Source organism: Alosa alosa, chromosome 21, assembly GCF_017589495.1.
Source record: "Alosa alosa isolate M-15738 ecotype Scorff River chromosome 21, AALO_Geno_1.1, whole genome shotgun sequence".
Classification (NCBI taxonomy): Eukaryota; Metazoa; Chordata; class Actinopteri; order Clupeiformes; family Clupeidae; genus Alosa; species Alosa alosa.
Genome location: NC_063209.1, coordinates 19,835,617 through 19,849,850, shown reverse-complemented (window position 1 = coordinate 19,849,850; position 14,234 = coordinate 19,835,617). Strand labels below are relative to the sequence as shown.

Genomic DNA, 14,234 nt, shown 5'->3' with positions numbered 1-14,234 from the left:
ATAGATAGGTAGGCTACTTTTTTAATGCTTAATGATGGATTTATAAAACTGCTTGCCATTGTATTTAGGGAGCCATAAATAGCTAGTTGTAGGCTATCCATATTCATCTGCGGTAGCTGTTACAAACACTGGTCATATGATTAAAGTAGTCTAATGCCAGCGTTGTTCCGTGGTTGTTGGAGGAGTTTTATTCAGCGACCACCTGGCTGAAGTGTTGGGCCGTGTGGTGTGTGTGTGTGTGTGTGTGTGTGTGTGTGTCTCCCTCCCTGAATGCCTGTTCTATAAAACTGCTTGCCATTGTATTTAGGGAGCTGCAAATGTAAGCTTAAGTTGTAGGCTATCCGTATGCATGCATTAAGCGTGTGATTCCTGAACACTGGTCAATCATATGATTAAGTAATGCGGCGTTGTTCGAGATATTTGTGGGAGTTTTATTCAGCAACCACCTGGGTTTTGAATGGCGTGTGGTGTGTCGTCTCCTCCCCTCTCCCTTGGGAATACCATCGCAGTGATATCAGAGCTTTAATAATAAGGCGTGTAGTTGAATATTAATTAATGTGCGTTTATCATGTCCAAAGCATACCGTGTATGCCTTACTTGTTTAAGAGCAGCTTTACTTCGCGTTATCATTATCAATCCAGTTCAATGGTGGTTAGTCCAGCTACCAAACAGAAGTTTGTGTGTCGTCTGGTCTGTCTCACTCAGTGGGACACCGCATCACAGCGGTATATGGGAAGTGCTACCTGAAGGAGAGATAGAAGGAGAGAAACTTTGAGAATCGTTTTTATACCTTTTTGGCGTTGACCGTTTAGAACAGAAACATCTGACACCCACGTTATTTCCCTCTGCTGATTCATGTTCTGTGGTTGACAAATCTGGCAGTTTTTTTCAGAAAAAAATATAGACATAGAAAATTTAAACCATGCAGTCTAAAATGACAAATCAAGCACTTTATTTTAATAGCTACTTTTCAGGCTTATTGTTTTCTTAAATTATTTAAATGTGTTGACAAAAGGACATTTTGTGATGACTTAAATTATGTCTTATAATATGTCGCCCAAGCAATGCATCACCAAGGCTGTGTTGTAAGATGTTGATGAAAGCATTTTGCACAGTTAACCATATCCAGTGCACCCATCCATAGGTTCAATAAATGTTCCTTTTTAAATTGAGACTGTTATCATCATTTGTGTAATTATGTGTCATTTTGTATGATGTAAATTGAGGAGCAAATAAAAGCAGTATAGGCTCAAATATCGGCTCAAAAAAATGTGACACCTTATCGGTCATATTTAAGGCTGATGGAAAAAAAATCGGTATCGGCATCGGCACTAAAAAATCCATATCGGTCGATCCCTACACAATTTAGTACAATCTGGAAAATCATTGTGTGGTGGTCAATGTTGGGCCCCTGGGCCTGGGCCCGATAGGCCCGTGCAGTAATCCATCCCTGCAAATAAGTCAATGTATGGGAAACACTATACATACATCTAGGTGCCTCACAGAACAACCACATCATGACGCTTCCATGTTGGAAGAGCCTACTGTACATGGAGGTTAGCTGCCCAAAATAACAGAGTTCTTTTCTCTAGTTATAAGATATAGATAAGGGATGTCATTTTCTGCTGATTCCTCCTGATAATGCTCCAGAACCCTCCACCAATGAGATGGAGCAGGAGAGCAGACCGAGGCGTACAATACACCGAGGCCCCAATACACCGAGGCCCCAATACACAGTCAGAGTACCCCCAATACACAGCCAGAGCAAAACAACACATGGACACATCAGAAGATCATCTGCTGTCACTGTAGCAGCAGGGAGAGTAGTGAGTGAGAGAGTGTGTGCATGTGTGCTGTCTGTGTGGCTGTGTGTGTGTGTGTGTGTGTGTGTGTGTGTGAGTGTGTGTGAGAGAAAGGGGGGGGGGGGTGTGAGCATGAAAGAGAGGCATCAAGGCTGTAAGGGAGAGCAGTGAGAAACAAAAAGAGAGAAAAGAATTACAGACAGGAATAAGGGAGTAGAGGAGAGAGAGAGAGAAGAAAGAGGATGTGAGGGAGGAGAGAGGGAGAGAGGGGTGGAGGGAGCCGCTGGTGGAGGGTGCTGCCGTTAGGAATGTGCTGGTGTAATTACGGCCGCTCGTTAAGAGGAGGATCGGCGGCCTCCATTAGTGAGCGGCTCAGATAAGATTGGCGGGTGTGAGGGGAGGCGGGCCGCCGGCCAAACCAAACTTCCTTCGCAAACACATTTTAGCCCAGCGTTTCCCCTCTGTGACCCGGCACAGCTCAAACCTCCTCCCCTCACACACATACGCATGTATTTACACATACAGACACAAACACAAACAGGCTCATACACATGCTCACATACACACACACACACACACACACACAAACAGGCTCATACACACTAGGGCTGGGTGATATGACTGAAAACTTTATCACGATATAAGTGTTTCATATCAGTCGATATCGATAATTATTGATTTTCTTTAACCTATTTCAAGGACCAGAAGGAAAAAAAGTTCAATTTAAAGACTTTTATTTTTAATAACTTATTTTATAACTTAACCTTATTTGAATCACCTCAGTTATCAATCAAAGCAAACAGTGAAAAGATATGTCAACACAGTCATGAAAAACACTCAAATAAATAAATGTGCATATATTATAAGTCTGAATGAAAAGCAGCAATGGTTGAAGCCTGGAAATACTGTAAACAAAGTAGCTTAATTGGCTAGTTTATCATAGTCTACTGGTTGGACTTTTCAGTTTCCCCACGTGTGTTTAAGTTTCAAATTAATATTTTTTTCTCCTTGGGAGAGGCCCGTTTGAGTCTTTTACATCGGGATTAAGATGATAAGAATTTAGCAGTCAACTTGAATGCAACAGTTTTGAACAAATTTGTGCAGCGTGCTAATGATGCTAACCGGATTTAATAGCAATTTAGCCTGTAGTCTTGCACAATTATGAATGTTTGGATTTAATGTGCATGTTATTCATGGACAACGTAAGGCAGGAGGTGTGTGTTGCTTTTAATTATCGAATGTTCTATCAACGTATTTTTTATTAATATCGATTACATGTCTATCGCGATATGTTATGTTACTGCCCTCCAAACCAGACATTAGGACCCCGTCATGATACTGCCTCGGAACCAGACATTAGGACCCCGTCATGTTACTGCCCTCCAAACCAGACATTAGGACCCCGTCATGATACTGCCTCGGAACCACACATTAGGACCCCGTCATGTTACTGCTCTCCAAATCAGACATTAGGACCCAGTCATGTTATTGCTCTCCAGACATTAGGACCCAGTCATGTTATTGCTCTCCAGACATGGACCCAGTCATGTTATTGCTCTCCAGACATGGACCCAGTCATGTTACTGCTCTCCAAACCAGACATTAGGACCCAGTCATGTTACTGCTCCAAATCAGACATTAGGACCCTGTCATGATACTGCCCTCCAAACCAGACATTAGGACCCCGTCATGATACTGCCTCGGAACCAGGCATTAGGACCCCGTCATGTTATTGCTCTCAAACCAGACATTAGGACCCCGTCATGATACCTGCCTCGGAAACATGGCATTAGGACCCATCATGTTATTGCTTTCATCCGCTGCAGTCATTAGGACCCTTCCTCTTCCTCCGTCCCTTCACTCAACATGTTGCCCTCTGTTTCATCACCCCCTCCCACTCTCATCTCTCCTCTCTCTCTCTGCTCCTTCCTCTCTCTCTCTCTCTCTTTCTCTGGTTGTACTGACTGCAAGGAGAGGTGTAAACACCTGCTCTCTCTCTCTCTCTGGTTGTACTGGACTGCAAGGAGAGGTGTAAACACCTGCTCTCTCTCTCTCTCTGGTTGTACTGGACTGCAAGGAGAGGTGTAAACATTGCTCTCTCTCTCTCTCTTTCCTCACACTCTCTCTCACTCTCTCTCTCTCTCTCTCTCTCTCTCTCTCTTTCTTTCTCACACTCTCTCTCTCTCACTCTTTCTCTCTCTCTCTCTCTCTCACTCTCTCTCACTCTTTCTCTCCCTCATCTCTCTCTCCCATCTCTCTCTTTCACTCTCTTTCTCTCTCTCTCTCTGGTTGTACTGGACTGCAAGGAGAGGTGTAAACCCCATCTCCCCTCTTTCCTCTCTTTCTCTCTCTCTCTCTCCTCCTCTCTCCCCCCTGGTTGTACTGGACTGCAAGGGGAGAGGTGTGTAAACACTCCCGTTCTCTCTCTCTCTCTCTCTCTCTCTCTCTCTCTCTCTCTCTCTCTCTGGTTGTACTGGACTGCAAGGGGAGGTGTGCTTCATGCTCCGGTTCTGGACTGCAAGGGAGGTCTCTCCGTCTCTCTCTCTCTCTCTCTCTCCTCCTCTCTCTCCTCTCTCTCCTCTCTCTCTCTCTCTCTCTCTCCTCTCTCTCTCTCTCTCTCTCCTCTCTCTCTCTCTCTCTCTCTCTCTCTGGTTGTGCTCTCTCACTCTCTGGACTGCAGGGGAGAGGTGTGTAAGCTACTCCCGTTCTCTCTCTCTCTCTCTCTCTCTCCTCTCTCCCCCTCTCTCTCTCTCTCTCTCTCTCTGGTTGTACTTGGACTGCAAGGGAGAGGTCTTCATGGCTCTTCCGTTCTCTCTCTCTCTCTCTCTCCCCTCTCTCTCCCCCCTCTCTCTCTCTCTCTCTCTGGTTGTACTGGACTGCAAGGGGAGAGGTGTTCTCTCTCTCTCTCTCTCTCTCTCTCTCTCTCTCTCTCTCTGGTTGTACTGGACTGCAAGGGGAGAGGTGTGTAAACACTCCCGTTCTCTCTCTCTCTCTCTCTCTCTCTCTCTCTCTCTGGTTGTACTGGACTGCAAGGGGAGAGGTGTGTAAACTGTGTAAACACACAAACACACACACACACACACACACACACACACACACACACACACACAAACACACATACGCACAGTCGCACACACAAAAACACATACACACACACACACACAAAACACACATACGCACTGTCGCACACACAAACACTCACAAAAACACATACACACACACACACACACACACACACACACACACACAAAACACACACACACACACAAAACACACATGACCAACCACAACCATACACACACAACAACCACAACCACACACACACACACAAAAACACATACACACAATAACAGATACTGTACACAAAAACACATACTGTACACACACACACACACACACACACACACACACACACACGGTCCTCGAGGAACAGGGACACTATTGATGTCAAAGGCTGGGAAACAGGAGAGAAGAGGAAGGGAGGGGAGATGCCAACCGAGAAAGAGACAGAGAGAGAGAGAGAGAGAGAAAGAGACAGAGAGAGAGAGAGAGGGAGACAGAGATAGAGAGACAGAGAGAGATTATAATAAAGATTATATATTAAGATTATAATATCCACACTGCTGCCCAGGACAGATGTGCACCCCCTCATCATTCGAAACATTAATGCCAGTGTCTCCAGGGACTGTGCACTGCGGCCAAATGTCCATCTTGCCCACAACTCCAACATGAACACGGGCTGCCTCTATGACCACGCCCATGTGCATAAACATGTGGTCCCTGTGTTTGTGAAGACACTGAAAGACGCAGCATTTGACCGGAACCCTCCCCATCAATCCTACAACCGAGGACACCAAAACACCCCTGGACCAACTAGACGCCACTCACACTACCAACCACAACCAGTCAGACCAAAGAGACGCCAGGAAAGGTCTGAACCAACTGCACTGCCTACTACAATTAGACCTACACCTGCACAGCCACCACAACAACCCCAGCTTCAGCCAGGTATGCCCACCTATGCACAGGTGCTCAGCGGAACAGGGAGCCCAGCCAGCACTGAACTCAGAGACATACAACAAATGCTTGGCCTCATCTGTGCGCGCTTGTTGAGCAGTGGATCGTGGTAAGAGATATCCAACCACATGTGAAATGGACAAAACAACAAATGTGAAAAAAAAAAAATCTATATATTTGTTCATTTGTATGTAAAGTTCCATTAATTAGGTCATTAGACCAAACTAATTAACAAAATGCTATATTTCAAAATATTGAAAATATTATTATAAATGTATTCTCTCTACTGTATAGTACAATTTAAATTGCTAAATGCTGTAATAGCCTAATACTTCTCTCTTTTTGAAATGCAACAAAACAGAAGCACATACAATAACTAAATGAAATCTTTCTGTGTTTCACAGCTTTGGAACATTCAGGGTCTAAGATCCTCAGTCTTTGGCCTAAAGAGTAGAGACCCCGAGTTCATTTCAGCAATGAAAGATGTTGATGTCTTAATTTTACAGGAGACATGGTGTAAAGGAGATGAGCCCACTGGCTGCCCCCAGGTTATAAAGAATTAGTTGTCCCATCTAGTAAGCTAAAAGGAGTAACACAAGGACGAAACTCAGGAGGGATGCTCATCTGGTATAAATCAGAACTTGCAAAATCTATAGAAATGGTCAAAAAAGGAGAAAACAACCTGTGGCTGAAAATTAAAAAAGAAACAATAATGACACCCCAAAATCTCTTCATCTGCGCAATTTACATCACCCCAATAGAATCCCCTTATTTCAACGAAAACACTTTCTATGATCTGGAGAGTGAGATCAGCCACTTTCAGTCCCTAGGAAATGTTATGATCTGTGGAGACCTAAATTCTAGGACTGGAGAGGGACTAGACTTTATCAACACACAAGGTGATAGTTTCATTACAGGAGACAACATCCATTTCCCTGTTTATTCTCCCAGACAGAACTATGACAAAAACACAAATGCACATGGAAGGGAACTACTACGACTGTGTCGAAGTCTGAGTCTGTACATTGTCAATGGTAGGCTCCGGGGCGACTCCCTTGGCCGGTATACGTATAGCTCTGCTCTTGGCAGTAGCACTGTGGACTATGCCATAACAGATTTAAATTTGACTTTTCTGAGAGCCTTCACAGTCAAGCCACAAACCCCATTGTCTGATCACAGTCAGATAACTGTGTATTTCAATAGAACAGAAACCCCCAACACTTTTATAAAGCCTGGAAAAATGTCAAAAATAAAACCCAGCTATAATTGGGGTAAAGACAGTTCTGAAAATGATCAAAGTAGCCCACCCAGATACTCAGTCACTTCTGAATGCCTTCCTAGTGACACATTACCCACACAGCAAAGAAGGCATTAATCTGGGTGTATACCACCTAAACCAAATATTTAATCATGTAGCCCAAATCTCAAATTTGCCCATAAATAAAAACAAACAAAAGAAAATAAAATCAGACGAATGGATCGATTCTGAATTTGTTCAAACAACAAAGGAAAGACCTGAGAAAATTATCAAATCAAAAACACCACCAACCAGACAACCAAGAGATACGTATCCAGTACATGGAACGCCTTAAAATATACAAACATACATTAAGAACAAAGAAAAAACAATATATACAAAACCAGCTTAATGATCTAGAGGAATCAATCAATTCAAACAAATTCTGGCACCAATGGAAACATCTGAACAAAAGGCCCAATGATGACTTAACGATTCAGAACGGTGATGTATGAAAAGAGCACTTCAAAAAACTTTTCAACAATATCACCCTAAATTCCGACCAACAACAAATATCAGATAGATTACAAAACCTTGAGACAGTCATAAAAGAAAATCAAAACCCACTGGATTTCCCAATAACTCCAAAAGAACTTGATGAAAAGCTACAAAAACTACAGCCCAGAAAAGCCTGTGGTTTAGATGGCATCCTGAATGAGATGCTCATACATTCAGACGTAAAGTTTAAATTGGCTATTCTAAAACTCTTCAATCTTATATTAAAATATTGGTTACTTCCCTGATTCCTGGAATGAAGGACTTATCACGCCCATATATAAGAGTGGTGACAAGCTGGACCCAAACAATTACAGGGGCATCTGTGTCAACAGCAACCTTGGTGTTGCTATTTAACATCTATATAGACGAGCTGGCAAACACATTGCAGAACTCTGCAGGTCCAGGACTCATGCTACAGGACACTGAAGTCAAGTGCTTGCTCTTTGCAGACGATTTGGTTTTGCTGTCACCGACGAAAGAAGGCCTCCAACATCACATGGATGTACTGGCAAAATTCTGCCAGACATGGGCCCTGAAAATAAACCCTCAAAAAACTAAGGTACTTGTCTTCCAAAAACGTTCCAGGCTACAGGGAAATGCAAACAACTTTAAAATAGGCAACATCAAAATTGATCGTACAAACAACTATACCTATTTAGGTATAACCCTAACTTCAACAGGACACTTTGGCTTGGCTGTGAAGGAACTAAAAGAAAAAGCAAAAAGAGCATTTTATGCCATCAAAAGATCAATTAAATTGGAATTACCAATTAGAATCTGGATTAAAATATTTAAAACTGTAATTGAGCCAATAGCACTATATGGCTGTGAGGTATGGGGGTTGGGGTATGATTTTTCAAGCTGGGATAAACATCCAACCGAAGCCCTGCATACAGAGTTCTGCAGAAGTATCCTCCGGCTACAGAGGAGGACGCCGAACAACGCATGCAGGGCAGAACTAGGCAAATACCCCCTATTAATCAATATTCAAAAAATAGCCCTTAAATTCTGGCAACACATTAAAATGAGCCACCCCGACTCACTCCACCATCTAGCCCTGAAAAGCCAAGAGCAAAACATAGGAAGGAGCCCACTTAGTCAACTTGGTCTAATTGTTCTTGCTACTGTAACATTGTCCTGAGACTCAGTGACCTCACACCATCCCACATCACTGAGGCCTGGGACAATGTTACAGTAGCAAGAACAATTAGACCCAACCAAATTACAAACAATGAAAAGGAAAATTACATCACCTATTGGAAAGAAGTCACTAAAACACAACCTAAATTACAATGTTATTTGGCCCTAAACGGGAATACACAACAGCTACTTACCTGAGTACACTAAAAGACCCAAAACTTAGGAAAACCATGACAATGTACAGACTCAGTGAGCACAGTCTCTCCATAGAAAAAGGCAGACACAGGCAGACCTGACTGCCCAGAGAGGAGAGGCTATGCTCACACTGCAGCTTGGGGCTGTGGAGACAGAACTGCACTTTGACAGAATGTCCCAAATATGATGAAATTCAACATTGTCATTCAGTAAACTAAATTCAATCCTCCCTGAGTTTCAACTTTGACAAATAAGGGTAATTGCCTTACATCCTCGGAGAGAACGAGGATGTGGCCATTGTGGCTGCAAAATTTGTAGCAGCCTGCCATAACCTGAGGGACAGCCAGTGAGGCCACAGCCATACACAATAATAGGATTGTTATTATTAGAATTGTCTCTTAACTTTTATGTCTTACTTAATTTACAGTTCTGTTAAACATTATTTTATTTATATTTTTGTGTACATGTAATTGAGCTTTGGCAATAATGTTATTGAAACGTTCATTGAATTGAATTGAATTGAATTGAGAGAGAGAGAGAGAGAGAGAGAGAGAGAGAGAGTGAAAGTAAAAACACAAGGTAGATTCATGTCCACAGAGCCTGTTCCTGATGCAGGCCCTGGGCCCGGAACCTCACCTCCATGACCTCAACACCACAACATGAGAGGAGACTTTAAACAGCCAATTAAACGTGTGGCTTTTGTGGGCTAGATCCGACCAGCCAATTAAACGTGTGGCTTTTATGGGCTAGATCCGACCAGCCAATTAGCAACAAACACAGGAGCACTGTAGTCTACTGTTGACTGGCTCAAGGAAACATCTGTGATGTGATGTAATGGCAACATTCGTCCTTGGTGATTCACTCAATACTCTTAATTTGCTCAAGACACACTCTCACTTCTGATATATTCCTTATCCAAATAAATGAACACAAGCTCCATTAGACAACCTTTGAACAAGATTTGAACAATTATATCAGAACAATTATAACAGTTTTTCACACTGGAACAGCAAAAGCAAAACCAATTTCTCCTCACAAGAACCTGCTCTTCACCTGCCAAACGCTGTATAGAAACTGTTGATTTCAAGCTCCAGTTAACTCAATTCAGGTGTGACAAAAGTACACAAGCCAGTTTCCCATCTGTTTTCCACACGTTTACAAAGCGCTGAAAAAATGCATTCTTTGCCTTAACTGTCCTCCTTTCTGTTCTGGCAGTCTCTCCATCACGCAAAAGTTTGTTTTGATTTGGTTCCAGATAAAGGACTTCTAACAATGGCCATCACTCACAGCTGGGTCAGGACCCCGAGAGAGAGAGAGAGAGAGAGAGAGCGAGGGAGAGAGGGAGAGAGCTGTAGACAGAGATAAGGATAATAGAACAGATGGATAAACACAGTGAGAGGAAGACAGGATAGAGTGAGATGAGAGAGGAGGAGAAAACAACAGATGGAGGAAAGACAAGGAGCCCAACGTCCTGAGATAACGAGGAGCAGAGGACATCACTAGCAGCAGATTAAGATGGAGACAAATGAGTTATATCAGGTGACCGCCTCCCCCAGTGACGGAGGTGTCTGATAAACACACCAACACGACTCCAACTGATGGCGCTTACTCACGCACACACACACACACACACACGGATGGACACACACACATCACACACACACTCACAAACAAATACACACACATACACACACACACACACTCTCTCTCTCTCTCTCTCTCACACACACACACACTCACACACACAGGGTACACAGGAACACTATTGACGTCACAGGCACCAGAAAACATCTCCAACTGCTGGGATTTACCCACACACACATCTGCTGCTTCCGCTGGTAATGACAAATGGTCTTCACTTATTAAATGACTCAGTGAAAGCTTTAGAGGGTTACGGTTGTTCAGTTTTGTCTATGAGACAGCAGGTTTGATATACTTAAAAAAGCCAAGGGAATATGGTTCATTTAGTCGATGAGATGGCAAGTAGGGTTAAGGGTCAGTTATTTGGTGGGATATTAGTCATATGACAGCGACATATGGTCAGTTAGTCAGTCAGTGAGAGAGTGAAATGTTTCAGTTAGTCAGTCAGTGAGATGGTAAAGTCCATCCATAAAACTTTGGGATATGGTGCAGTTACAGTAGTCTGTGAGAGAGCCAGCTTCATCATATAATGGTGCAGTTAGTCTGTGAGAGAGCCAGCTTCATCATATAATGGTGCAGTTAGTCTGTGAGAGAGCCAGCTTCATCATATAATGGTGCAGTTAGTCTGTGAGAGAGCCAGCTTCATCATATTATGGTGCAGTTAGTCTGTGAGAGAGCCAGCTTCATCATATAATGGCAAGAGCTTCATCATATAATGGTGCAGTTAGTCTGTGAGAGAGCCAGCTTCATCATATATCGGTAGCAGTAGTAAGTCACACCCAGCTGCCTCACACAACTCTGGCCTCTCACACACACTACTTCCATCTCTCTCTCTCACACACACACACACTCACACACACAGGGTACACAGGAACACTATTGACGCCACAGGCACCAGAAAACATCTCCAACTGCTGGGATTTACCCACACACATCTGCTGCTTCACGCTGGTAATGACAAATGGTCTCTCACTTCTAGCTTAAATGACCCAGTGAAAGCTTTAGAGGGTTGATGGGTTGTTCAGTTTTGTTCATGGTGACAGCAGGTTTGATATATACTTAAAAAGCCAAGTGGAATGTTGGTTCATTTAGCTTCCACATGTATAAAAGTGGTTAAGGGTCAGTTATTTGGTGGATATTAGTCATATGACAGCCACATATGGTCAGTTAGTCAGTCAGTGAGAGAGGAAATGCTCTTGTGTTACAGTCAGTGATGGTAATGGTGCAGTTAGTCTGTGAGAGAGCCAGCTTCATCATATAATGGTGCAGTTAGTCTGTGAGAGAGAGCCAGCTTCATCATATTATGGTGCAGCAGTCTGTGAGAGAGCCAGCTTCATCATATAATGGTGCAGTTAGTCCCAGTTAGAGAGAGCCAGCTTCATCATATAATGGTAGCAGTAGTAAGTCACACCAGCTGCCTCACACAACTCTGGGCTCCCTCTCACACACACCACTCTCCATCTCTCTCTCACACACACATACACTCTGATTCTCAGGATGGGACAGACACATGCTGAAGTAGCTGCAGTTACACATCAGTGCCATTGAACTAACAAAGAGTCTGCAGTGGAGCTGTTGCGTAAGCCTGCACAGCATTATGGGATATTATGGGATGGATCTATTTTTGCATGCTCTAGTACACTTGTAAAGCAAGTGTGCAGGTTACATGCAGTTTTTACTGTTGTGTAAACGTTTGTTGCATAAATCACTTCAGGGGTGTCTAGATATGTGCTGAAATACAGACACACAACTCCTGCCCCCACCTGCCCTCACACTCCTGCCCTCACCCTCACACTCCTGCCCCCACCCTCACACACCTGCCCCCACCCTCACACTCCACCCCTTACACTCCACCACTCACACACCTGCCCCCACCCTCACACACCTGCCCCCACCTGCCCTCACCCTCACACTCCTGCCCCTACCCTCACACACCTGCCCCCCACCTGCCCCCACCCCTCACACTCCTGCCCCCACCCTCACACACCTGCCCCCACCTGCCCCCCCCCCTCACACTCCTGCCCCCACCCTCACACACCTGCCCCCACCTGCCCCCACCCTCACACTCCTGCCCCCACCCTCACACACCTGCCCCCACCTGCCCCCACCCTCACACTCCTGCCCCCACCCTCACACACCTGCCCCCACCTGCCCCCACCCTCACACTCCTGCCCCCACCCTCACACACCTGCCAGCTGGGAGCAGCTCTGTCTAGGGGTTACACACACTGCAAGGGAGCAACAGCCAGGAGGGAAAAACACCCCTCACACCCATCTCCCACACTCCACCCCTCACACCCATCTCCCACACTCCACCCCTCACACTCCACCCCTCACACTCCACCCCCTCACACTCCACCCCTCACACCCATCTCCCACACTCCACCCCTCACACTCCACCCCTCACACCCCACCCCCTCACACCCATCTCCCACACTGCACCCCTCACACTCCACCCCTCACACCCATCTCCCACACTGCACCCCTCACACTCCACCCCCTCACACCCATCCCCCACACTCCACCCCTCACACCCATCTCCCACACTCCACCCCTCACACCCATCTCCCACACTGCACCCCTCACACTCCACCCCTCACACCCATCTCCCACACTGCACCCCTCACACCACCCCTCACACCCCATCTCCCACACTCCACCCCTCACACCCATCTCCCACACTCCACCCCTCACACTCCACCCCTCACACTCCACCCCTCACACTCCACCCCTCACACCCATCTCCCACACTCCACCGGCGGGGGTGGGCATTAGAAAACATCTGGAGCACCCCAGCCCCCTCCAAAAAAAGGGAGAGGAATAGAATATCACAGCTTGAGTAATAAAGAATGAAGATAAAAAGATTAAAAGATAAAAGCCTGAAGATGAGGAGGGGGTGAGTGGCCGCCAACAGCAGAAAGTGCTAGAAAGGTATGGCAGGGCAGGTACATGAATGTTACATTGAAGAAAACCTTTGATCACATGACAGAAAGAGAAGAGGAGAAGAAAAGCGGAGGAGTGACAGAGGAAGATGAAAAGATGAAACGCTGGTGCATTTGTAAGAGATGAAATATCAACGTTCTGTGTCTTTGTGTGCGTGTGCGTGCATGTGTGTGTGTGTGTGTCCTCGCACGTGTGTGTGTGTGCATGTGTGCGGGCGCACGTGTGTGTGTGTGTGTGTGTGTGTGTGTGTGTGTGTGTGTGTGCATGTGTGTGTGTGCGTGCACGTGTGTGTGTGTGCGGGCACGTGTGTGTGTGCACACATGTGTGTGTGTGTGTATGTGTGTGTGCGCATGCGTGTATGTGTGTATGTGTCTGTCTGACAGGGTGCTGTACTGTTGGAGCACACAAAAACACAGCGTTGCTAAATAAGACCAGTAATCATAATAACTGATGTGTGTGTGTGTGTGTGTGTGTGTGTGTGTGTGTGTGTGTGTGTGTATGTGTGTGTGTGTGTGTGTGTGTGTGTGTGTGTGAGAATAGGGTTGGGGGTCATAAAGTGGCTCACAGCTGATCAAACAGCTGGAACAGCACAGACGTCTGAATCCAGAACAGGACACTCACCAGGCCTGCTATGGGCGTGGGCAACCTGTTGATCTTCTTCACCAGGCCAGGCTTGATGGAGCTCAGCAACCTGAGATAGAA

General features: G+C 45.2%; 1 protein-coding gene across 1 annotated transcript in view; it reads right to left on the bottom strand.

Moving 5' to 3' along the window:
* The window catches only part of limch1b (LIM and calponin homology domains 1b), a 119,871-nt gene that overhangs the window by 54,462 nt on the left and 51,175 nt on the right, over window positions 1-14,234 (bottom strand). Inside the window, 1 exon segment of the mRNA XM_048232195.1 lies at window positions 14,154-14,223. Within this exon segment, the coding sequence (XP_048088152.1) occupies window positions 14,154-14,223 (70 nt within the window).